At 45.0% G+C, this 26,536-nt stretch overlaps 1 protein-coding gene across 1 annotated transcript in view; it reads right to left on the reverse strand.

Annotated features, from left to right (window-relative positions):
• FGFR3 (fibroblast growth factor receptor 3) overlaps positions 1-26,536 on the reverse strand; it is a gene marked incomplete at its 5' end in the record, with an annotated part of 55,097 nt that overhangs the window by 9,494 nt on the left and 19,067 nt on the right. The window contains 6 exons of the mRNA XM_084266764.1: positions 2,488-2,632; positions 7,590-7,780; positions 8,207-8,330; positions 12,840-13,009; positions 19,053-19,106; positions 23,565-23,828. Of these exons, the coding sequence (XP_084122890.1) occupies positions 2,488-2,632; positions 7,590-7,780; positions 8,207-8,330; positions 12,840-13,009; positions 19,053-19,106; positions 23,565-23,828 (948 nt within the window). The remainder of the gene's footprint in view (positions 1-2,487; positions 2,633-7,589; positions 7,781-8,206; positions 8,331-12,839; positions 13,010-19,052; positions 19,107-23,564; positions 23,829-26,536) is intronic.

Genomic DNA, 26,536 nt, shown 5'->3' on the forward strand with positions numbered 1-26,536 from the left:
GTGGCTACCAGTTAGCAAGACTTTTCTGAGACCAACAACGCTCAGTTGTGTTTCTTCCCTTGTTCCTTTCAGGACAGGCACATAGAGCAGAGGATGGAGACATAGTGGGACTGGTTTTCTGTCCCCCAAAGGCATTCGGGCATCAGAGGAACAGTCATCAGTGAGAAACTTTATAATGAAGTCATGCCAGTGGGGTTAGCTCACCAACAGCTTGTGTACATCACTGCTGCCCCAGAGCAGCAGGAGCTTTGCTCCTTGCAGCAGCAGGTTCAAAATCAGGTATTTTTTGCCTGTGTCCAGCGGGACATGAAGAAAGAACTGTTGGTGACATGGGGGCTGCACCAGCCTGTGTGTGAGCCTGTGTGCCCATGCCAGCCATCCTGCCATCTCCTCCTGTGAGGAAGCATCACCAGATCTCCTAGGAGCAGGCACTACTGTTGGTGCCACAGCTCCACTGCCTTGGCTCACACCACATTGCCCTCTGTTCCATGTCTCTCCTCCTTTAGCACGGATGGGGGTTACAAGCAGAGGTTCCCCAGACGGGCTGTGTCCTGCACCTTCTCTGTGGGTGCCACTTCGGCGCCTGCTGCTGCACAGATGGCTGCCCTTCACTGCATCTGACTTCAATATAAAGTTCCACTTCAGGATTTTTGGTGGGTTTTCTCCTGCTTATTCTTTGCTTAAATAAGAGCTGTAAGTTCATACACTGTAAAAACATTGTAACGGATGAAACAGTATCAGGAGATTCTCATAATAACAGAGGTATCAGCCTTCTAACCAAAGGAAATGATTTCTCATCCAGCGGATGGCAGAGGCAGAAACAGGATCAGATCAGCTACTTTACAGCTGGCAAATAAACAGAGAAAAGACCAGCAGATCCCACTGGCAGCAGGGCTAGGCGTGGATGAGTCCTTCTTGAGCCCCAGTAGAAGTGATTACATATAAATCACCCGCACAGATAAAGTCAGGATTAGAAATGCCAAAGTTTCCAGTTCCTAAACACATCCAGAGGTGGCTGTGTTGCAAGATGGACCCAAATGTTGTCTATAACTGGGTGAGCTGAAGTGGGGAGTATAGGATTTTGGGTGCCCTTTCAGTAAGGGTCCACTGAACATGTCCTGGTCTGTTCTTGCATGACCTGCAAGGCACAGTCTCGCCTGCGAGACTTCATCTGAAACTCTGCTGGTGCTTTCCTGGACCATGCTCATGCTTCCCCACAGACGCAGGCACATTCTGCCGGTGAAGGGGCAGTACATCCTCATCTCCCTCTTTGGGAGAGCAGTCCCCTCTGTTGCATATTCTACGCTGGCTTCATTGTCAACGAGAGCTTTGCACATGAAAGGACCACAAAATTGAGGTCACTCTGGCCTTGGGTTTCAAGCCCACTACAGCTTTTCTGGAGCACTGCTGGAGCACGCAGCGTGCGATGCCCCTGGGAGCCAGGGCTCCTGGGCTCTTTCTACAGATGATTCTCCTTGACCTTCTGTTTGAGATCACTATCTTGGCCTGTTCATCTGTGAAGCAGAAATAATGCTACAGGCAGGGAAGGGTTTACTCACACCAACCACTTAACGCACCTAATTTCAGGTTAACACATGAGGTTAGACAGAAAGGTTCCTCTGCTAGATGATCCACCATCTCTGTACTGTTTAGGTGCCCTGGATCATGCAATGCAGAGGTTCTTTTCCCACTGGCATTGAAATAAGACAAAAGCTCCCAATTTTGGCATTTAAGAGCCTCGTAACGAAGACGCTGCTAACACCTCCTTGTTATCTGGAGCAAAAGAAAGATCCTGGGCATTTTGTATTGTTAATGATATTTGTATCATTACTGACATTGCCTGGAGCATCTCCCCTATTAAGAAAGGCTGAGTGAGCTGGGACTGTTCAGCCTAGAGAAGACTAAGGGGGGACCTTATTAATGTTTATAAATATCTGAAGTATGGGATGCAGGGGGAAATGGGCAGCCCCTTTTCAGTGGTCTGTGGGGACAGGACAAGGGGCAATGGCTGCAATTTGGAGCACAGGAAGTTCCACACCAACATGGGGAAGAACTTTTTCACAGTGAGGGTGACAGAGCCCTGGGACAGGCTGCTCAGGGGGTGTGGAGTCTCCTTCTCTGGAGATATTCAAGACCCGTCTGGACGCCGACCTGTGCAATGTGAGCTGGGGAGCTGCTTTGGCAGGGGGGCTGGACCCGATGAACTCCTGAGGTCCCTTCGAACCCCTAAGATTCTATGATTCTACTGCAAAAATAATTAAACTCTTGTGATGCGATGCACAAGTGTGTCAGCTGTGAATATGCAACAGAGGTCTTCTGCTGTGTGGATTCACTATCGGCACAGCAAACCTGAGAGGACAACCCTCTTGGGTTAATGTGCCCTCTTCTTCCAAGCAAGGGGCAGTCTGCAGGAACTTGGCATTTCTAAAGCAAAACATCAAGGCACCCTGGAGATGGAAAGAGAGAGGCCAGCACAGAAGGAAATACCTGGTAGCACCGTCAGCCAAGCAGAGTGATGTGAGAACCCAATAGAATTCCCTGCGAGACAAGTATATTCCCCAGCATCCTCAAAAGTAACATTTCGCAAGTACAGAATCTCTAGCTCCTTATCCGTTGTGTTAACACCTGCCGTCTACGGGGGAAAAAAACACACACATATAGAAAGAGGGAAAACAGAGAATAAGCCACATTCCCAGCAAGTGTAAGGACACCACAAGCAAATTTCCAAAGCAGATTAAAGTGAGTTTTTGTTTGGTTTTTTTTTTTTCCAAGGGCCCATCTTCCACATTCATTTATTCATTCCCCTCTGCAACCTGTAGTCAAAAGCAAAAAAAATGTTCCCTTCACCAGGTTCTTACTCTGTCCCACTAAAGAAGCATGCAAGCAAAAGCATCCAAATGAAAAATTGCCCCCACAATATGACTGGTTTTGGATTAGTAGGGTGAGTATGGGGTGGGGGTGGGGGAGGAAGAAAGTTGGTAAGCGGAGAAAAAAGATAGGAAGAAAGGAGACAGGAGGGACATGTAGTGGGGAAAGACTCAAGTGCTGATCAAAGGAACATACAAACATTTTGATTCATTGGTTCACTGAAAAATACAGAATTTCACAATTTTTGAGATTTTTTTTTTTCCCCAGAGTGGGCATCTCAAAGTCATATATGCATTACAGAGCTCCAGGTGCTGTAATACCACTCTGGCTGATTACGAAAAGGTGCCTGTACAGAACTTTCCTGCAGAGGCACTGGGGAAACACAGCAGCTGAACCCTTCAGGCTGGAGTCAAACCCCAGGCCCACGAGGCTGATGCTGCTGCACACGAGTTAACCTGCTTGCTTGCAGGAGCCAATGTTGACATTTATTTCTCCATTACTTCTCCAAGTACCCATCTACTGATTGTATTGGGTTTTAGAGGTGAGAGTCTTGAAGCAGTTTGGTTTTCCAGAGCTTTGAACGTCACAGGTCATTAACATGCAATTCTGTTATCAGCACTCAATTGTAAGGAAGGGAAAGGAATAGAAGCGTGAAGAGTTGATAGTGAAATTTGACAGTCACTTTATTGTGGGAATTTTTCCATGGCAATTGCTGTATAGGCGTTACGTTCTTGTAGGGAAAAAAATACTAGCAAGAAAATAAGATAAAGCCATTCAGTGTCAGTTGACAGGGTATAATACAAAATGAATAGCAATTTTAATCACTAGCTTCTTAAAAATGTTATAGCTCATTCTTGCAGTTGCCAGGGCCTTGGGACAGAGTCTGTAGTTTACCTGGTTTTGGTTTGCGAATGTGGAGCCAAAATGGTTTTTCGGCTATGCCTACGAAATTGTTGGCTCTACACAGATATTCTCCTTCATCTTGTTCTGTCACATTGAACAGATTTAGGTTAGCATCGGCTTCAGCGTTTTTACTGATCCAAGACTGCAGGAATAGACAGAAACCTGAACTTCAGTAAACCAAGCAATACCTCCATCGCACCTACATTAGCTAGGATCGACTGCTCGCGGCTACTTTCTTTGCAGCTGTGGCAACATCCCCAGCTCACTCTGCGGTGAGAGACCTAACCCAGGACCTGGGCGACGCAGAGGAGTTGCATTTGGCCCCCAAACCACATGCAAATGAACTCCCTTCCCTTCGCTCGTGGCACACGTGCGATTTCTGTTTAAAAGCGACCCGTTTCCCACTTCTCCATCTGACAGCAGTCAAAGGCCCTACGGTTTCGTAACAGCTCTGCAGACAGGGGCACCAGAGAAAGGGCTTCAGTGGAGATTTGTGTTTGCAACCCAGCTCAGCAAATACTGTTTCAATTATCAGATTCCAAAATAGAATTTGGAAACAAAATATAAGCAGTGGCGGTCTGAAACTCACTGCTGACTTTGCCTTTCAGAAATTAGCTGTAATTTTTTCCACTGCTTATAGGAGGCTCTTCTTTACTAAATAAAGTGGTGCATATAAATCAAACAAACTTCAGACTCTCAAGCAAGGATTTTCTCTCTGTTCTTCTGCACTGCTGCGACAGCACATCAGGGTTTTTTTTTTTCCTCAACAGTTGTTTTTATTTTGGTTGAAAATGCACAACTGTTCCAAGTAGTCTCAGAAGAAGCCTAGGGAAGGTCTAGAAAAAATAGCAGCTTCAGTTCTGGACGTGGAAATGAAACTGATTGCTGTTCCATCTTGGTGCCTTTGATTTCAAGGCCTGATCCTGCCGATATGACTTGCAGCTCATTAAAATCAACGGGCCTGCCAGATCTGAAAGGTTATTAGGAACCAAAGCCTGAGATGGCATCAGAGAGGAGCTCCAATGCCCATGTCTGATAACAAACACCATCGGTTTTGACATGGCATTATCTCTAAGACTTACATGCTGGCAAGTTTGTCTGTCCTGACTGGTGGGGAAACATGCCTGCCTGTTGTTGCCTTGCTTATAATTAAACTGGGCATGTTTCAATGCAGAACACACAATTTAGCCTTTGACAAAGCTTGGGCACCCTGTTGCCAGTCCCCCCTCCATAACTGGAATGCATTTAGTGCTCTTCTGCAAAGAAAAAGGGGTTTCCTTTGAAAGCCCAGGCTTTCAGGAACTGATGCAGGTGATGGCTTGGTTTTGTTAGGCTGTTCAAAAACCGAGTTGAAAGTATGGCATTGAATTTATCCATCTGGACCGGGGTGGGGGTTTGACCCCATTTAAATGTGAGGGGGGGAATTTCATGTGCTGGGCACCCCTCCTTCCCTCTTGCACCGACAGAGAATGCATTGCTCCCCATATACAAACTGCCCCACAGAAGCTCTTACGCTCCACAAAATCTGCTGAAGGCAGAAGGGAAGGGTAGGCTGATAAAAAAAGCCTTATCTCCCTGCAGGCACCACGGCACTGGGCAGGAGAAAGTCCTTTCAAAAGGGGCAGGGAAGGGCTGTTAACAGTACCCTGCTCCAGCATGCTGGCTCCAAGCAACAGCACTGCCTAGCATGAGGGAAAACAGCCTATAAAGACAACGAGCTGGCCCCAAGATGACAGTGAGGCCGTTTATCAGATCTTTATTTCTGAAAAACAAACACATGACACATTAAATGAAAAAAAAAGAAAAATCCCTGCAAAGCTGGGCCTGATACAGCTCCACGGAGGCCCAGTCCTGGCGCACAAAAGATGCATCCCAAAATGGAAATGCTCTGTGCCCCAGCGCTGATGCCGGCATTAATACAATTCAAAGCATTCCTGATTAACCAGAAGTAGTAAATAGACGTGTGCTGGTCCTATTCAGCAAAAAACATAAAACTAAACAAAACTTGTGCTTTCAAACGCCTGCCTGTGCTCCACTTCCAGGAATGCGGAGCCTTTGCGGCGCACAGAAGAGAAGGTATTTGGCAATTCTAATTACCTAGCCACCCCGGTGCCGCTCCAACTTAATTTTAAAACACTATTTATACGGACTATTTATATGTTCTCTGCCACAGCAAAATGGGAGCTTATGCTTGTGACACAAGGCACTGTTCGCAGTGGCTCTGCAAACTTCCAAAAGGTAGCACTTTATCCCACGGGGACCACACATGGAGCTCAGAGACTATACTAGATGGCATGTGACACAGCCAGCTATTCAGAGCTTGGTACTGGGCTGTGAAACCAGGGGAAATTCAAATATGCATAATTCAGACACATTTGGAGAGAGAGAGGGAGAAAATAAGAAGTTTTATCAACTTGCGAGAGGCGCGTACTGCCAATCCCGAAGAACTGTCTCCAGCCACTTCTTCCAACCAATCTGTTATTTCAATCTGTGTAATTATTTCCAGGGTCTCTGGCTTTTATTATCTGGCTGAGTTACAGTTCTGTAGATGCTGTTTGATAAGTGGGGTTGGTTGGTGGGGTTTTTTTGTAAACTTCATACAAAGAGAAGAAGGGGGGGTGTGCAGCAGGATGCACACAGGGAATGTCGTCCATGCACAGGACAACCTCAGTTTAAAATCACAGGGACAAAATCTGCTTTCAGCTAGAACTGCAGAGCCAGAAAAACTCCTTTTGGCCCTATATATTTTAATAAACACCGACACAGGGTGCCATTAATTATTAAAAGGAGAAAAAAAAAAAGAGAAAGAAAAGGGGGATTTTAGATGTCCAGCATACTTTTCACTATTCTCTACTTTTTATATTTCTCTCTAATCTCTTCTTTTTATATTTGCATAGGTTGAGGAAAAAACAGACCTGCTGGCTTTGTTCTGGCTGTGATCTGGAAATCCCCTTTTAAGAAAGCGTTACTAAATGAGTTTTTGCTCAATAATTTAAAAAAAAACAAGTCAGTCTTTCCTGAGCACAATAGCAATGCTTGCAAATGTTACTGGCTGGAACGAGACTATCTTGGCTCTCAGGTATTGGTAGTTCAGCGTTCTCTAGTATGTGCACGCTGCTGTGTGTTTACTTGGAAAAGGAAAAGAATGTGTTTTAGCTGGGAGTCTTTTATTTTAATAAGTCCTGAAAATATCTCTATTGAAGCTGTACAGAAAGGTTATTTTTACAATTTTAGGTCAAATGCAATCTGACAGCTTCTCTTTTATCATGCTGCATTTCTCACAGTTGCCTCAGCTCTCACAACTACTTCACTTATCTGTGCCACTACAGTAGTTGTGTTATCTCTGGCAAACAGCAGAGTCTGGAACATCAACTTTAGGACATTTTTGCTGTACCCCCTCCAAAAAGCAGAGTAAGTACTCCACTGTGCAGGCTTAAAGGAAAGAACAATCCCCACAGCTGTCCTTGGCTTATCCTCATGAGTTTTTCTTACAGACATAAAATGGTTACAAAATGAGACATCAAGCTCCCAAAAATCTGATTTAAATCATGATTGCCCTTCTAAGAAGTGTGGCGTTGAACATACTCTGTTCAGAGTTTCTGGTTTGCATTGCATTGCTACTCTAGGGCTTGTTTACAAACATATAAATTAAGTTTATGGCTTCCACTGATGGCAAGCACCTTTACTCAAATGCTCTGAGAACAGCAATGGGTTTCTCTGAGAAGCATCCCCAGGATACAGCTGCCATCTCTGTTAACAGTGAGACTGAGGCAGAGGAAGGATTGCCCTGGGGGTGAGAGGAAGGAGTGCGTACCGACCTTCAGCACCGTGACATAGGGTGTCCCATCAGGTCCGTATTTGCTGCCATTGACTTCCACATGCTTCAGCCACTGGATGTGAGGCTGGGCATCGCTGTAGACCTTGCAATGAAACTCCACATTGCTCCCAACCACCACAGTCTGGTTGGCAGGGAGCCCCGCTTGTAGGATTGGTCGGTGAGGCGACCTTTCTGAAACACAGAAAAGAGAGGAATCCTGATTTACCCATCCTTCCTCCAGCAATGAGACTCCTCTGAACCCTTCACCTCCTGGCTTGTCAGCATAAAGGGTGCAGACTTGGACTGCCCTCCTGCGTGTCCTGGCCACTGGCACTACCCAGTACTACTTCTCAAGCCAAATAGGGAAGAACCGCTTGGGTATGGAGAAGGCATCTCAAGCTTGCAATTCCCTCTGGTCCCTCTGTAGACCAGGGAAGTAATTTATGGTAGATCTCAGACTGAAATGTTGGTCAAAAGGAAGCTTGTTGGTAGTTTTAGAAGACGCGTGACCCAGCCCTTTGGGAAAGAAACCAAGCTTCTGCTGCTCCCCATGTCCCATCACATGCCTATTCAACATCACCACAGATCAGCTGTGGAGGGAAAACAGTGAAATCTTACCTAATACATCAAGCTGGTACGTGTGCCTAATGTTACCGTATTTGTTCTCCACAACACAAGTGTAGTTTCCTCGATCTGATGGCACAACACTCTCCATCACCAAGCTCCACTGCTGGTGTCGCAACTAGAAGAAGAAATCAAACCATGAAGCTCGTGGTCAAGTACTATTGTCACCAGACCATTCAAATCAGTGAACAACCAGTGAGCTTCTACACCCTTGGCCAGCATGAATGGACCCCAGAGTAGGCCTGAACATCACATGGACTCCTTTCGAGGTCATTAAAAGAAATTAAGAACAACACAGGAATAGTGCAACACAACGTGACATGTTGAGATGTCAATGTGGACTTGTAGATGCTACCACAATAACAATAATAAATCAGCTGACAGCCAAATATGTCAGCTCTCATTAGAATAACGACTTCAGAAGGCATCAGGCTAAGGCAGCTCCAATCCCCTGGTCCCCTCTGACAGACCACTCTGGTCCAGAGGCTCCGCAGAGCTTTACCAACTGCTCCATATAACCCATGAGATGACCAGAAACAATAAAAATCATACTTCTTATCCCATCTATAACATTTTTAAAAGATCTGTACTGTGGGTGCCTACAACTGTATTAGCCCCCTAAATTCCCTGTAAAAAAAATGCAGGAGAAAACATGCCCAGCCTCAAGTGTGGTCCTGAGGATGCCTGCTCAGCCCTTCTCTTCTGGCACCAAGTTTTATACTGGTTGGTTTTCTGGGTGTGGCTCTCATCCAGAGCTGCTGGTTGTTCAGTAGCAGAAGGGAAAGCACAACCCATGTTTCCAGCCTGACCTGCTGCCCTGTGCTTCCCGCTACACCATTTGTTTCTAATGAGTATAAAGGAAATAACGGATATGGAAAGCAAATCTTGAATGAATAGAGAAAGCAACCCACACTAGCACAAGATGACTTCAGGATACATAGCGTATCAAAGCTCTCCAAATCTCTGGATATTAATTTGATACCTTCTGCCGCCCAGAGCAGAACGTTTAACTTTATTAATGTTCTGAAGGTGACTCCAAGGACACAGAAGCAGAAGATTACCATAACGCTGCACTACAGAATGTCAAGGGCTGGCAGGAAAAAACAAGGGTGCAATTGCTCCTGGAGGTTTCTTGCTGCAGCAGGTGAACTCAAATATAAAGTCATTTAACCTCTTATGCTACACATAATTGCATCCACATGCTTTTTCCTTTAAAGGGCCAAGTAGCAAGTGAAGCCACAAATTTGCAAAGAGAAGGTATAAAGTCACAGGAGCTTAGTTGCAAGATAAGCAAGCAAAAGCCATTTTAACAAAGCCCCCTGCTCTGTACATCTCTGCGCCCCTGGGAACAGCACTACTGAGCACCCCCGTTCTCAGAAACCACTGCATTTAGCATTTCCTTTCATTTCAGGTTATAGGTAATAGGGGGCTGTGGCTAAAAAGCAAGTAGAGAAACCTTGGCTGTTGCAGACATCTGGTCAGGTCTGACAGCATTCTCTGCCCACCCAGGGCAGCTTAATGCAGAATCAAAATTACACCTTTTGTAAAGCAACATCCCACTCGGTGCATCCTTGTACAGCGTGGCAATTCCAGGGTAAGAGGAGGCTCTGGGAACAGACATCCTGGACCCGAGTTCACAGCTGAACATACCAGACTGTCAAGCAAGTTTCAATGCAAATCTACGGGTGCTCAGTGGCTCATTTCCATACCGGCTCATCTCATAGTTGTGTCTAAATACTTCCTTTAATCCACTTTTCAGCATTGCAAAGCATTTGCCTCTGGAACCCCTAGGAGCTAATTCTAAAGAAATGGGGCTCCAGGTACATGGACAACTCCCCAGTCTGACCTGTATTACAAAATCAGGTCCAAATTAGGTGTTTTACTTAGGATGCATTTTCAGAGACACTTTCAAAGCACTTCTCTTCATCAGGTTTGCAATGGTGGCTTTGGACACCAAACAGAGAGGAAAACTTGGGGAGCACAGACTCACAGGGCAGAAGTTTTTTGGAAACTCTTATAGAAGCAACAAGGTTTTACTCTTTTCTCTTTTTTAAGCCTGAGACTGGCGTCTAGATTTCCAGGATAATACGAAGGGATGTTGCCAAGTCAGGATAGTCGCCGTACTCAACAAAACACTAGAAACATGAAGTGACATAGTGCAGGCATTAATCAAGTGGGTGAGATACTGGAAATCCCTCTGGTTTATTTGGTGTTGTCATTCTTGGCTCCTCGTGAAACAAACATTTGCAGACACACTTGGAACCTCAGTCCATGTTTGCCATGACTGACTGGTATGCAAGTCAGTGGAATGGTCTGGGGAAGGGATAATCCTCTATCTCCCCCCATCCCCCTTCAATCTTCCCTTCTAAGGTCATTTAACACACACAGGCTTACGATATTACAGATTCCTACAAGGATTTAACCATTAATGCTCTTTGGGAAATTTCATATGATAAGTCATGAGTTTCTTTTCTTTATCAGTTAAGGATGAACTATAATAAAACTAAGTTAGCCTGGACTTCATGTTTTCCACACTTGCCCTTCCCTCACATGGGACCTAAATGCCATTTGCAAGAGGCAGAAGAGTGGCCAGCTTTTATCTGCTGACCATGGACCTTTCACAATCAGCGTTTAAACTCTTCCACACACTGAAAACAAATGAGAACATTCCCAGCTCAAGGATTTCTGGGTTAAGACCAGATCTCAAGATGAAGTAAGCCAACCAAACTCTGCCGGATCTGAATTTTGCCTGTTCTTTTCAAGCTGCCTAATCCTGTTATGAAGCTAAGTTGTAACAGGGAATTTAAATCTTAAATACATGAGATACTGAGCAGGCTTTTAATCTCTTTTTCTGGTTCAAATCTCAGCTGATATCTATCAGTATATTTATACTGGATGAAATTTACATTAGACTACTTCCATCTAACTGCAGCTCAAGAGCAAAAGCAAGCAAATAAGAGAAGGCAAATTACAGAGAGAGAAAGATGTCTTTATATGAAGAAAGGGACAAAGAACTACACCTAGACAGATAGAGAGCTTAAACCAATCTTTCTGTAATTGGCCTGACATCGCCTTCAATAGCTCTTTAAGCATTGGCTTGTTGCTGGAAGGTGCCCCTAGAGAAACAAAGCATAGCGATGCCGAAGACTCACTACCGTGTTGCAGAGGATGAAACGTGTCAATTTAAACTCAGAGATAGATTAAAACCACCGGGAAGTGGGATGGGGAATTGCTTTCAGCTTTAGATTTTATTCTGCAAGCATAATTTAGTGCAGCTCATGTCACATAGCTTTGTACAAAGCTGTTCAAACGGCGCACGCAAGCCTGAAAACACTTCATGATGATCCTTACAGCCTACAATTAGTAAAAGATGCTTGTGCTTCGTGAATGTTATCTGCTGAAAGGCTGTTTACCCACAGGAGTTGGTTCCCCACTTCTTTTCCCTCTTTAACTTTTCCGAAGATCTAAACCCGATCGTGTCCTCAGCCTCGTCCAGGCTGGAGCAGGGACAGGACTGAGGAGGGAGCTTCAAAGGCTTCACTGAAGCAATCACAAAAGGCTCTTTCAGGAACGGGTCTGAGCTAACAGGAAAGAAACAGCCCAAAACTGCAGGAAGGCTTTTTTGAATCCTTTTCTGGTTTCTGGAGCCAGTCACTCTTTGCATGCCTATCCCCCTTCCAAAATGCTACAGATGTGGTAGGCATTAGCACAGAGCCATTCAGAGTCCTGATGAAGGCACCTTCCTAAAAATCACCTTCCCTCTGTAGCAGTAGCCCAGGGATACACCAGGGCTGCAAAGTCACTGCACAGAAGTCATTCCTGCTATGCTGGTTTTGTTATAGTCAGCTGCTGCCAGTTTTATTCTCTCCAAACACAACCAGAAAGGAGTCTGACTGTCACCTCAAGGGGACAAAGTAGTAACAATAACAAAATCAGGGAAAAAACCCATTAAAATCCTGCCAGAATTCATCATACACAGTAGCACAGAAACTTCTGGCTAATTAAGCCATATGAGTGCAGTGGGTTTTTGCATCCTTTATCTCTACCTAGAAATAAGAGCCAGAGCACTTCCAGAACACCTCACAGTAGAAAAGAAAGGAAGGGGACAAAAGCAGCCAAGAAACAGATGCTATTACTCTGGTTACAAGGGAATCCAATACTTGACAGAGGGTCAGTGATTTATACCACAAGAATGTTAATGATCACCAGCATGATGGCCCAGCTCTTTGGTGAAGTCCTTCCTACACCTTCAAAGGATGATGAGTTGGTTTTCCTTGAAAGCTGGGAGTATCTACAGTTTAGTCTGACACGTCTCACAGCACTGGGATGATCTCCAGAAATTAGAAGATTCTGCTCCTGCTTTCTCATCACTCTTCACAACACAACCATAAACCCAGCCTTGCTTTTACCTAGTCCCTGAATGACCACTACAACTCTGAGGGAATTTGTCCTCCATCCCAAGGGACAGCAGTCTTTTTCAACACTTCAGTGTCAAGCGATTACCAAGGCTGCCAGAAATACCCCCATTCCCCCAGTTGTACCAGCACGTACCACATGAGATAGAATTTTCTGCGGTCAGTAGAAATCTAAATCCTGATAAAAACAGAGATCCAAGCCAAAGCCTTACCTTGATGCCCCCAATCCTATGCTCCCCCTTGAACTCCTTGCCATTTTTCAGCCAATAGATGGAAGGAGTTGGGTTTCCACCTGCCGGGCATCGGAAGCGAACGGTGTTGGCAGCAGGAACTGCCAGAAGCTTCTTCTCCATCTTATCTGGCCGGGTCCAGAAGGGGACACCTGAGAAAGGAAAGACCAAGTTGAACACTTCTGTGGTAGAGGCTATCAGCTGGTGAGCAGATGCATTCGAGGAGGCTTTGGCGTGTGCAGAGTGACAGTTAAATTGCTACCTGCTGCAGCTAAGATAAATGACACAGAAACGCTCCCCAGCCGTATGACTCTCATAGACGTAGACAGGGTGTTTGCATTTTAGGTTTGTGATGAAAGGTTCATGACCAGGTTCTTGTCTTGGTAATGCCAGTATAAATCTAGAGTAGCTGCTTTTAAATCAACAGGGAGAGTTATCCCAGACCAGGACGAGAATCTGGCCTCAGTGCATAAAAAGATACAGATGTACCTTCACAACAGTAATAGGCAAGAAGCATGAGCAGCAGAAAGATGTTGGAACTGTAAAAATATGTTGATGGGCCAGCAAGGGAGCAGAGAAAAAATGTTAACTGAGTGCACTGGAGAACTGTGCTTTGCAGCGAGCACAAATGTAGTGTAGCCTCCTTCAGGGATGGAAAGAAAAAAAAAAATCCAGTGCCAAACTGGTTTATCGTGTTTATGTTCTTTAAGTACAAGTGATTTTAGTTTTAAAGATTCACGTTACCTTTGAACAGGGCTAAGTTTTAAAACACCAGTGTTAGCATGAGATACTTTTTATAATCTGCCTCAAGTACAGCGTTGTTTCTTGGCTGCATTACAAACATTACATATTAACTCCAAATTAAGGCAGCAGCAAACTCATTATTCTGGGAAGAAAGAAAGAGAAAGTTTTTTTACAAAAGCCTCCCAAGCTTTCGTTTCTGCTTAAGGAAACACTGCCGAGTTGCACACAGGGTGTTTCCCCTGCTTGTCGGGGGCCACATCCAGCCCCCCAGCTCTGTGCTCCACACAGAAACCACAGGGAGATGGGGGCAGGCAGCATTTGGGCTGAAAAATAGCCGAGTAGACCACAGAGTGTAACTGGCATCTCCTCTAGATGGGAAGGAAGCACCCATACATACATACAGTACCCAAATCCACTGGTGGCAGAGACCTGTGTGCCTCTGGCCAAGGCAAACTGAAAGTGACAGTCCCTGAAGAACTGCCTTTGAGAACATGAAGGCCACCAAAGCTGCTGGCCCCTCCCGCAGCAGTGTCAATGATCACAAACACCACACAGCATCACAGCCCTACCTCAGTGCTACTCTGAAGTCTCTGCAGTCCCCTTCACCTTAATGACAAGGGTGTACAAAGTTTTCCCTCCTGCTGCATCCCTCTGAGATGCACCCAAGCTGCTCCCTTTCTCCAGCACTCCTCGATGTACTTAGCCCCAATGCGTCTGGTTCCACATGTCCCATCCTGTTGCAATTCCAGGTTAAGCCAATGGTGACCCCACCTTGGTCTTAGTCCCCAGTGTCCCCCATGAAGGATCCCTGCTGCATTTCAGGAGTTTTTGCAGACAAGGTCGTATAGCTCAGCTAAGACAAACCACACACTCATGGATATCTAGCATCTGCTAACATGCTCCCACAGCTCCTTGCAAAAGCCACCTAGCCATGAGGAACTGGATATCAGGAGCTACATCCAGGAGGCCCTCCATTTGTTGGAGACAGCCCTACTGGGTGCATCGGCTTTCAAACCTCTGCAGCCGGAGAGCTGGATGTAGGTGCCTCAGTAATGTGGTCCCAGGGAGGGAAATCCAGTACTGAGGGCTTACATCTGCCCTCCGCCTATCTTGCACAACATGCCATGATGCCCATCAGTCAGCTACATGTATCAAAGGGATCTGGTGCTCACCCATGCCATGTACACCTGTTTTTAAACAACAAAACTGCTTAAGGCCCTTTTCTTGCCAGGAAGGCACCAGAGCAGAAGTACAGCTAGCACAAGCAAAAGCAAAAGGACAAATACCTGCAATTCCCATGCTCCAGTAAAATTCCAACTACAGCAAGCTTCACTGTGAACACATGGCACATCCAGGAGACACTTTAAGTGCTACACAGTACCACAGGCTAAAGTGGGATGTCATGTAACCATCTGCCTTCCAGTATTTAAGCTCAGAGACATGGTCCGAGAACTGCACGAAACGGGGAATATTAAAAAAAAATGGCAGAGGGTGGGTGCAGCCCCTAAAAGAAGAGCAGGTCTTGATAGCAAAGGAAGCTGCTGCTATCATATGCATTGGGAAAGAGAGAGACCAAGCAAAGGCTGAGCAAAAGCCCAGGTAGCAGCAGGAAGCTGATTCTGGAGTATGGTTGGGGTGATGTTGGGAAGGCTGAAGAGGAAGGAGCTGCAGAAACCATGTTGGGAGGCATCTGGGTCCTTGGTTTTTGAAGTGTGGACTATTTTCTGGCTGAATACTTCCTTTTGGCAATGCACCCTGATTTCCTGGGGACTCTACAGGAGGCTAACGGGGCTACAGGGGAGATGTCAGGGAAAGGCCCAGATGGAGAAGTCCCCCTGTGTTGCCTGCTGCTAAGAAGGGTGGCCAAATATCCTGGTGGCTGCTGCTTGACTAACACAACTACCTACAAGATACCCTATTTTATGGCGTCAGTGATGCTCACCTGGGCAGATGGGTGTAACTAGTTTGTACAACTGCCCTGCCAGGATCAGGATCCCCTTGCATTTGGGGTTTTCCCCGTTTCCACACTGGCTGCATGTGCTGCGGGGTGGTATTTCACCACATTTTCTCAGTCAAAAGATGAGTTTGAATCTCACAGGAGACCCACCAACCCACTGGCTGCAAACTTTGCCACTGAAACCAAAGGGGATTTTGTCATTGGGCATCAGAGAGGAACAAGATGAGGCCCAGGAAAGTTTTCAGGTAGGGATATTCTCCATATGGAGCAAAGGCAGGATCCACTCCTCCCTCCTGCAATTAGACATGGCTTCCTCCCCAAGTGCCTCCTCCCCATTTCGGTGCTCTTCCATACGACAAGGGGCTCACCAGGGCCAGGCACCCCTGGATTAATGTGCAATCTTCAAACAACCAGAACACTGCTCTCAAGTCGAACTAGAACTGGAAGAAAGTGTCCATGCATTGAAAATGATGCCTTTGTTCTCACATGCAGGAGCAGGGAACAAAACATCACTGCTTTCCATTTGCTGTGCCCTCAGAGTCCTTTTATTACTGCTCTTTAAGAGGGCTAAAATGTTGCTAACTCTTCTTTTCAAGCAAAGTTTGCAACGATCCAGAGAGTTTCAGGAGCAAGGAAGGAGGAAGGATGAAAGACAGGAAAAAATCTCTAGACCTGCTCTCTCTGAATTAATTATGAGCAGTGATTTTGTATGTGCAGGTGTGAAAAAAAATAAAGGGACCCACTAACATTATCACCGGCTCTTTCCCATCATCAAACACTAAGCCCAACGGTCTGTTTTGTTTGTCAAAGACACCGGCCACCCATCCAACTGGAATGAGCAATTAAAGAAAGGAAAAGAAGAAAAAAAAAAAGAAGGAGCGGGAGAAAGCAATACTTGGAATAATTAATACAGCCAAGCGCTCATTTACCAATTAGGAGCTGCCACAAAATTCTGCAGCAGACAGAATCAACCCTAATTGTGTAATTTCCCCAGCTGACGCCTCCGAGTACACAGCCAGATTTAATTGGAGATTACAGGGGCTCTTTGAAGGTGCTGGGGCTACGCAGCGGGGGCTCCAAACAAACAGATACAGAGGGGTAGGGAGCACTGGGGCAGAAGAGCAGTGTGTGAAAAGGGAGTTTTGTTTTTGTTTCAGGGCCAGGAAAAACAGCTGTAGAGAACAGAGGTATTGGAAAGCCTCTTTTTGGAAAAGCAGATTGTGGTTTGTGACAAGGCTGCAACAAACAGGCTGGTGACTTGAAGCTGCTGAAGTTCTTCTTTTTTTCTGCCACCCATCCCTAAGGGACTCCCTGTTCCTGTACTGCCTTTGACAGAGCATGCTTGAAGAGAGGATGAGCAGGTCATGCCACGTGGAAGGCCTGACTCAGTGTTCTCCAAGGGGTTTTGCATCTAATATTAATTTCTTCTAGGACATGTTTCCTCTCATTCTCTTGCTTTGGTATTCCCAGCTCCTGTCTTTCAACAAATTTGGGTCAAACCCCTCGATTTAACAATAATGTCTTCAAACTCATGACACTATTAGAATCTGCTCTCCAAGCACTTCTTTGTAAATATGAGAATAAGAAACTCTTGAACAACACAAACCAGAAAACTTTCATCACAAGGGGCCAGGAGACAAGTTTTCCTGTTCAGTGACATGCAGTGTGGCAACATGCAATTAGCTAATCTGGGATGGATTACCTCTCCCACTAAGCAGGAATAACTCCCAGTTATATTTTCCTTTTGCATGGAAGTGTTTATTGCCATCACTCCTCTAACTACTGACCATGGCCATGTCTGATGGCCCAGGATGGGTTCATACACCTCATTAGGAGGGTATCTTTTTGCCACAAGTGATGCAAGGACACAGGCCTCTGGGCTGCCTGTAGGACACAGCACTGGTTCAACCCATGTCTACCGACCTGGGATGGTCCTGCAGTCCCTGCCCCTGGTGGGACATCCCTGCAAGTGGCAGCTGTGCCAGGGTTAACAACGTGGCTGCCCAAGCTCAAGAGATGATTTGTGTAGTGCCTGACGTCAAATGAAGCAACATATAGCACATCCACATCACAACACACTGTGAGGTTTCACTGCACTGGCTGCCTAAGCTAATCAACCGTTTCTGAAGCAGAAGGGAATCCAACCTTTTATAATGAGGCCTTTCAGCAAAGGCAGTGGTTACCTTTGGGGCTAAAAAGAGACACAGCCTTGAAGTCAAGAAGACCCAGAATGCAAGCTATAAATACATGTGGGCGAAACGTGTGTTTTCGTTTCAGTGAAGAAAAATGTGTCTTTCTGTACCATAAACCAGCTGATGTTTTGTGATACCTGTTGCTATGAGATGGAGTTTATTACAAACCACATTAAAAAAGGTACAGAACGATTAGTTGTGCTCATCAGAAGCCACCCTGCAGCAGGAACAAATCCTCACCAAACCTGACCCTCCCTCTACCAGGTTTCATGAGCCCTGAGCACCTCTGAAAAGGTGCTTGTCACCTCGCAGGATCTGGCCCTTAATTGGAAGCTATCAGAAAACCACTAACTGCTGCCAATTGGTTGCCTGGCACTGTAACTCACCATTACCGTCCACATACTGCACGACACAGTGGTATGAATTTATTACAGTGGGAGACCTGTTTTTAAGAGAGTCCTGCATGTTCAACGCTATGGGCAGGAGAAACTTTCCAGTCAGGTTGAACCTCTGCCAATGTACATAGCTGATCAGGAGTTCAAATGCAAGACATTTATTTATTAAAAACACATACACAGAGGCAGCTCGCTTTGCAGGAATATAAAGAGCATAATAAAACACAACACCAACGCCTCTGAAGCATGTAATGATCCTGATTAATGCTATTGCACTTAAGGAAACAAGCACTGGGACTGAAAGGGATTCAGTGTAAAAGCACCGAGAGGCTCCGTCCTGGGGCTCCCTTCCCCACATGAGCGAAAGAAAAAGCCAGTAAAGCCAAAGGGGTTGCTCCTGCTTATGGAATCAGTAAATCTGGCCCTTGGCTAGTGTAAATTTTATGCTCTGCCTCCAGCTAAGATGGCTCTTTAAAGACCAGAATCAAACCAGCTAAAAATAAAGCAAGCCAAGGTTTGCAATGGTGTAAAACTGGTGTAATGTCAATGTAGTAAAAAATAATAAAAATAAAAAAGGTAAACGTGTTTGTCTGGATTTACATGCAAGGAGATTTTATAATTCCAGTTCATCAAGTCAGATTTGTAGGATCAAGTCTCCATTAAAAACTAAAAATAAAAATCATACTACTGCTACTCCTGTAGGATATTACAGCAATGATACTGCTCTTGCAGCCATTCCCAAATGTCTAGCTAAGCACCACCACAGTCCAGGGGGTTGCTGTCCCCATCCTGAGGTCAGTGATTTCAACTTGGATGCTGCTGCCCCAACATCCAGACGAGCCACTCTGCTCGGGGAGCCACATCTCTTTAAAACAAAAGGCCTCTGTATCCCAGTAAAAGAAATTACCTGTATCTTCTGACTCATCATCATCATCTTCATCATCACCAGACGAAGGGGAGTCTAGGAGAAGAAGGAGAAAGAAATGAAGCAGAAAGAGGACAGCATGCAGGGACACCACGAGGCACGTCGGTGCTACAGTGGGCCCCTGCGAAAGAGGACATCCAAGTGACAGGTCACCCTTCCCTGCGGCTCCACCAGCCCATCCCTACCCACGCCGCTGCGCTGGAGACCACGGGCCAGGAGCTTTCTGAACTGGGAGAGAGGTGTCAGGAGTTTGCCAGTGCTCTGCCACCAGAGACAGGGCGCTGGAGACTACGGGCCAGGAGCTTTCTGAACTGGGAGAGAGGTGTCAGGAGTTTGCCAGTGCTCTGCCACCAGAGACAGGGCGTCCAATGCAAAACGCTTCACCGTGGGCGAAGTGTGCTCTTCTCCTCATAAATACAAAGGCCAGAAGGGGAAGTCTCTTTTTGCAGAACAAACACTCCCCCGCCTTTTTTTTCCCCCTCCAGCATTCACTCTGAAGACTTTTCATTTCACCAAGTCTCAGAATGACAGATCAGCATTTCTAATTCACTTTCCCCACATTTTTCTTTTAACTCAATACACCCCTGCCATGTCTCCCCTTGTTAACTCCTTGCTAAACCACTCAGACCAAAGCTTTTAAAAACTTCCCCTTGCAACCAAACCTCTCTCTTGATAGACATTTTGATGGCTACTCCATGAACCGTTTCCCTTCAGTTATATTCCTCCTACAGAGGCACCTTGAGGCTGTAACTGAATACAGGTTAACAGGTGGGAACTTTTCATCTGTATCTATCCAAAACATCCCAAATTGTTTCTTAATGCAGTCTAAAATCTCACTTTCTTCAAGCTGTCCGCAATGAAGCCTCAATCCCTATTTCCCCCACCAAACAACTACTGTAAATGTAAATCCCGTGCTAAAACAGCAGCTCAGTGATTGAATTAGTTCAGACTATTTAGTACAATTCAGTATCTGGAAGATTTAGCATCACCGACTTTATGTATCTCCAGGAACTGCAGTTTCTTTTTTGAAATGAATGGGAAACACTAACAGTCCAGCAGCCTTTATGTTCTGAGACAGCCACAAAAGAACTTGGCCTTAAACACTAAAAAATAGGAAACTTTATCAGTGTTCAGTATGTGGCCAGAAAGGTAAAGAGCTACTTTAGACCAAGCAGGGCAGAACCTCCTTCAAGATTCGAGTTTTCTGCCTTTCTCTGACCAGCTCAGTGGAGGCAAAAATGGAGGGGAAAAAAGAAAAGGAAAGAGGGGAAGGGGGAAAAAAAAGAACAAAAAAAAAAAAAGGAAAAAAGAAATTAAAAAAATTGTAGGTAACAACAAATACTACTTCTCTGCAGAATCTGCAGGGACTTTCTGCACATCTTCAGCATCTACAGGAGCAAGTAACACAGGAATCATCTTTCTGCTTTGGACTGCACCTTCTTTGGCATAGTCTCAAGGAAGACTTCAAGCACGTACCTCACTGTAAATCCACAGTTGAGGCAGCAGAACAAGGGAAGTGCCATGGGGCTTGCTGGAAGTGAAGTGGATGCTGAGGTGTTTTGGCTGAACCAGCAGGTTTACTCAAGTCCCAATGAAGGCAGAAACCAAGCCAAAACCCCACCAGCATCGACAAGAGAAACTAGCACATGCTCAGCCCTTTGCTCTCAGACATGGTTACCCATATATAGACGTGGCTATAGTTTACTTCTGTTTCCCAATGAGCCTGTCGTGCCCAATGGGGTAAAATCAATTTTTCAAACAATTCAAACACACTTCTGCAAGACTGAGGGCAGAATCTTTGAGAGCCTCTGGCCTTGCTTGTGCTTCAGGTGAGAGATGCAGCTTCAGCTTTAAGACCAAACATCCCATGTTCAGAGCTATTGTCCTGTTCAGGTTTTTTCAAAAGGTGACTAACAATTTGTAAGCTATCTGCTAATCATTTACTGAACCAGCAATCCTTTTCAGAAGTTGAGGAGTACTGGCATCAGCAAGAACTGTCATTCTCAAAAGGCCTTTAATTACGAATGGAAATGGGATAGGTTTTTTTTAGTCATCTGATTAGAAGAGCTTAGTGTTGGTTATTTTGAAAGCTCTTTTGGCTGGTACCAGTCCACAGTCCGTGCTTGTCACAGGGGTGCTGCTTGGCCACTCAATCCAAAGGCCGTTTTCTGCATGAAATGGTTACAGAAATGGAGCTTCTGCCAAGGGGGACGGAGAGCAGTTTGGGTGTGCAGTCTCTATTTCTGACCCTCCTCAAGTGCTCACGTTTGAAGAGGACAGTGTATTTCTTTTTGTAAACCAGCAAAACACTCAAGCCTCTGTCTAGCAAGGGTGGCATTTTGAAGAGATCAGACCCTGCTATTTATCAACCTGGTTCTCAAACCTGAAATGCCAGCTCCGGCATCTCCTTGCTCTACCTTCAGCATCAAGCAACTCCCTGGGCACACTGAGATGCTGCTGAAGAGCCGGTTTGCTGCAGACTCAAAACTCAAGGCCCAACGTAGGAAAATCCCAATGTGCTCCTAGAACCCAGATGCCTCTCTCAAAACGGGACTTAAACGTACATTCAGCTATGCTGAATACACCCCGTTTTGCTCACTTAACATTACAGATGGGATTAACTCCAGATTTACACCGATTTCATTCAGAGTACAACTCCAGTCCCAAACATTAGATAACCACATGAATACTCAACCAGATCCCCGAGCTAATTGCCAGTGTTGCCTTTAAGAAGTGGAAATGCAAATGACAAATCTCCGCTAAGAATCTCATCTCCGCAGTGCCACGCTGAGCAATCAATACTAATTATGAAGAAATACCTGAGCATAGGAGAGGCGCCACTATTGCCACATAAAGCAGGGCTTCAGAGTTTGAAACAAGTGCTGCTGACAGCTAAAACAGAGGCTCCCACATTACGGCACTTTGGTGGTAATGACAGTGGGCTAATAGAATCAAAGCCCCATAATGCTGTCAGAAAGCAGGTTCAGGTTACTTGCTTGTTCTTAAGCTGTTATTAGCTATTATTAGCAAAGAGAAAAAAACACAGGGGCTTAAACTTTTTAAAAGCAGGGGATTATCAACCCTTCCACTATTAAAAACAATTTCTCAATTTACGAACTTTTGGGGCTGGCAGCTGTTTTATTTAAGCGTGTAACCAGCTGCCCTCTTCTGCCTCCCTGCTGCCCCTTGAACTCAAAAGCATTTTAATGTCACCTAAAAAAACCAAGAGAGTAATGTTTCTAACAACCTGTAGTTCCTCAGATAGTTCCAATAATCGTACCTAGTTAAATAAAGCCTTTCAAGGGCCAAATACTTCTTTAACCATTTAATTGATATGACCTTGAAGCATTCACAGCAATCTCCAGTAATGTTCAATGAAAAGCAGATGTTGGTGAAGGCTTGCTGAAATGAGCTTTTATTCTCATGATGGTTTGATTCTCTCACTTACACAAAATCCTATTTCTGGCATGAGAAAGCCCTTTATGGAGAGGATGTGATTTATAATCACAAAAATCTCTGTATCTGGTTTTCAAACAGACCCCCTTGCTTTCTGAAGGAACTCAACTTTTGGAGGCAAGGACCTACTGTTTGGGGATGCTTGAAAAAACTCCCAACAGCCAAGGGCAAAGGAAAGTTTTTGAAACTTTAGACCCACAAGGAGTTAATTCTTCTGAAAATTCAGGGGTTTATCTGTGTGATTGTGAGGCTTTCACTCTGCCCACAGTGATGAGCATCCATCTACAAATGCAGCAGCCCAAAATGATCAAGATGATCTTAGCGTTAGCGGTTAGCTACCTGGGAAGAACAGATTTTTCTGGCACTCTCTGCTTAGTGATCCAGGCTTGGACAGCTTGTAGCTGTTCTGTCCTACTGTCCTCATCACAGGAAATATGGCCAAGCAAATGACAGCATGTGCTTTGCTAACAGCAGTCATCTGCAATATGTGAATCCCAATGAGTACTCCGATGAAGCATGTATTTGAGATCCACACAGTTTACAGTTAAGCTACTTCTGAAGTGAATTAGTAATTCGTAGGAACTGGGATGGAGGGAAGAGTTTTATCAGCTACAACAGGGAAGGAGTTTCCAGGAGCCTCCAGCTTTTACATGCAATTTCACCACTGATTTGACACATTAAGTGGGAAAAGTCACATAACATTCCTGAGCCACAGTTCACTCACAAAAGACTTCAAAGGCACATGTATCACTGCATCTATTTGAGTGTTAAGGGGGATTTGGGGTTTAATCTGACGAGCACCGTTTCCAAGTCCTGGTACTAACATGAGACTTTAACATTCGGTGCGTTCTTCAACTGGCTTGTTTTGTCAGTTTAATCCCTGCCAGGAGTTACCAGCAAGGTAGAGACCTACCAAGTATGGAAGAACACTGCAAAGCACCAGCCATGCTGAATATGTGAAGGGGTAAAAATTGGAGAAAAAAAAGTTTTACATTTCTTACAAATCACAGCGGCAGTGAGTGGTATTTCTGCACGTACCTGTCACTCTGACCGTGAAGTTTCCCAGGACCTCGTTAGAATGCCGTGGCTTGCAACTGTACAGCCCTGAGTCATCATAGGACACATTGATTATCTTCAAAAGTTTTTGTCCAATGTGAGTCCTGTTGGTAGGTGCAATCCCGATACCATCTTTAAACCAGAAAACAGACACAGAAGAGCCTTGGGTGTTACATGAAAGTTCAATGGTATCTCCACTTCCAAACACCAACTCTTCCAGAAAGGCGGTCTCGCTCCTCAAGTACTCTGCAAGGGAAGAAATGGAAATGAGTAAGTAAGAGCAGGTGTCAGAGATGGAAAAAGAGACGTATCTTACATTTGCCCTACTGATGCTTCCATGTGCCCAAAAGCTCCTTCTTGCCGGAGGTAAGCCTTGCCAGCGGCCCCAGGCAGGTCAAATGCAAAAAGACAGATGTGCACACTACAGTCAGATCTCTTGACTGATCTACAAGGATGGCCTCTACACTGCAGGGACCAAAACATGGCCACCCTACCAGCTGCATCACAAGAAACAGCACAGACCTGTATACAGGGTCATTGCAACACCCAATGGTGGGGGGTGGGTGATCTGGCATAAATGACTCTCTGTGTGCCTCAAAGTTCACGGTTCAGCCTCCAGATCTTGATTTCTTTACTCCTGTCACATTCTGTGCACTACTCCTCTTAGACCCATCAAGGAGGGCATACAAGGAGAGGAAATAGAGATAAACCAAATTTCTCAAGTGACTCTGGGTGGCCCAAAGGCAACCTATATGGGCCAAAGGAAACAAAGTAGAAGGGACAGAGGACACAGGGTGGAATAGTTGAATGAACACATCACTAGCTCACCAGAGGTACTCTGTGCAACAAGAAAACAGAGAATCAAAGACTGAACACGGGAGCTGAAATCCCCATTTCTTCAGCCTGTCTGCCAGCTGCGGCAGTTTGTTTCACTAGTGAGAACAGTGAAATCTGCTGCTGGCTGGCGAATTCTGTTTTCCCATAGAATGACGATACAAGGAAAGGTTCAAGCTCAGAAGTCTACCCACGGGGAAATGTGAGGCATGTTGAAAGTGTGGTTCTGGCACTTGATGGTCCTCAGGCTCATTTTACTGACATATGAACTCAGTGTCAACATTAAATGGTTTACTGGTCCTTTATACCAGTTTAATAAAGAGGAATTAGCCCTCTACAACTGCCCTCAACCCAACAAGATCAACAGCTAGACTGCCATTCTTCCCACTGTGTCTATGCTAACCAATATTTTCACTTGGCATTGCCCTATCTCCTGGCTTACACCTGCTCTGCGACTGCATGCTCTGCCAGATGCACGAATCCTCTTCATTTTGTACAGTACACACAATGGAGGATCCTATTCCATGGCAAAGCCACTCTGGTGCTGTGATTATACAATTAACAAGTAAAAAAGTAATTAAAAACTGTTCAGCCTGGACTTAACTCCGCTATCCAAACCCAGACAAGTTGATCTCTGATAGTAATCAGATACAGATGTCTAGATATCCCAGTTTTGCAGCTTAGGCATCCTCATGGACCAAAACCTGACTGCAAAACCAATGCGATCTCAGCAGCTCGGAATACCTGAGGATGTGGCATTGGCTTGAAGCTGCTCTTCCTAGTGAAAGGATTGGAGCAAGAGAAAATTGCATTGCTGTTCTTGTCACACAAGATTTTATTCTTGTGGAAATTTAAACATACGAAAATGTTTCAGGGTAGACGTGAAGAATCCTGGAGGCCTGAAAATGTGGTATTTCATGGGAGGTATCATCTCACGGGAGGCAAAGCCCACACTCATTGGGGTTACAAAGAACCTTTCCTGTGATACCCTGGCAGCAGTTCCAACTCAAATATTTTACATTTTGGCCAGAATTTTGTGGTATTCATACAGTCAAAGGTTTAGGGTGGCTGGGTAGGGGTTTTTTTAATGAAAAGATTTTCCCTGAAAGCATGTACTTTTAGTAAAAGGAAAAACAAGAAAGAGTTCCAGCACCTCCTTCCTATCAGACCAGCACCTGTTGTGACATCTGAGTGTTTGCCCACGGTCTCTTCCCAACTGGGACATTTCCTTTGGGAAAATACTGTTGAGAAATACTCTGGTTTGTGTTCCTTTCAGGGTTTGGGGGTTCTTTTCCTTCTTCTAGACCGTAAGGATTTTTTCAATGGTACCAAGTTTGGCTCCCGATTAAAAAGCCCTGTATACAGCTTTGCACTTGCAGGACTGGGTACTGATCTTTGTTTGCTGACTCCTGATGGAAGCTCTTGCTAATTTAATCTACTGGAAAACAAACCCCGCAGAGCTGCACAGTTCCACTATACAAAACACAGAGTTTTACCCAAACTGTTTGTCAAATGATCAAGACTTGTATATTTTGGCTTTTGTATCATAAACCTACCAAACAGGAACAGACCCAGACTCAGCACAAGCCAAACTATACTGTTCAGGAAAGGAAATCACTCTTTTGAAAGCCATCATCGAACCTGGGTTAATGACAAAGTGACAAACTGTTTTTATAAAACAGAATTAACGAAAGCTGAACCGAAGAGGAAATTCATTTTAGGCTCAGAGCACAACGACTGGAGTCTGAAGCTTCTTCTGTGGTAAGAAGCATCATCACTTTGCTCTGATTTACTTTATTTTGGCATCGCTGCCCTTCATATCTTCCCAGTCGGCCTCCATCAGATATCCTCATGCCTCTTAAATGCTAATTTCAGTCCTAGTGACTTTATTCCTACTCACTGGGAACAGTATCTGGAAAGATGGAGCGGCAAATTAAATGGAGAATGTTACTAATGGTTTTAATCTCACTTCTTTAATCAATGTTTCAGTTTATAGGCTTATGGCTTAAAAAAATAAACAGGACACAAATCTGAAATCTCCACAAAGTATTTAAATGTGCATTGAAGTGCTTCAGCATCTTGCCCAACTGCAAACTTAGACAATGGAATTTTACAATTAT

Source organism: Gallinula chloropus, assembly GCF_964237585.1.
Source record: "Gallinula chloropus genome assembly, chromosome: 7".
NCBI lineage: Eukaryota > Metazoa > Chordata > Aves > Gruiformes > Rallidae > Gallinula > Gallinula chloropus.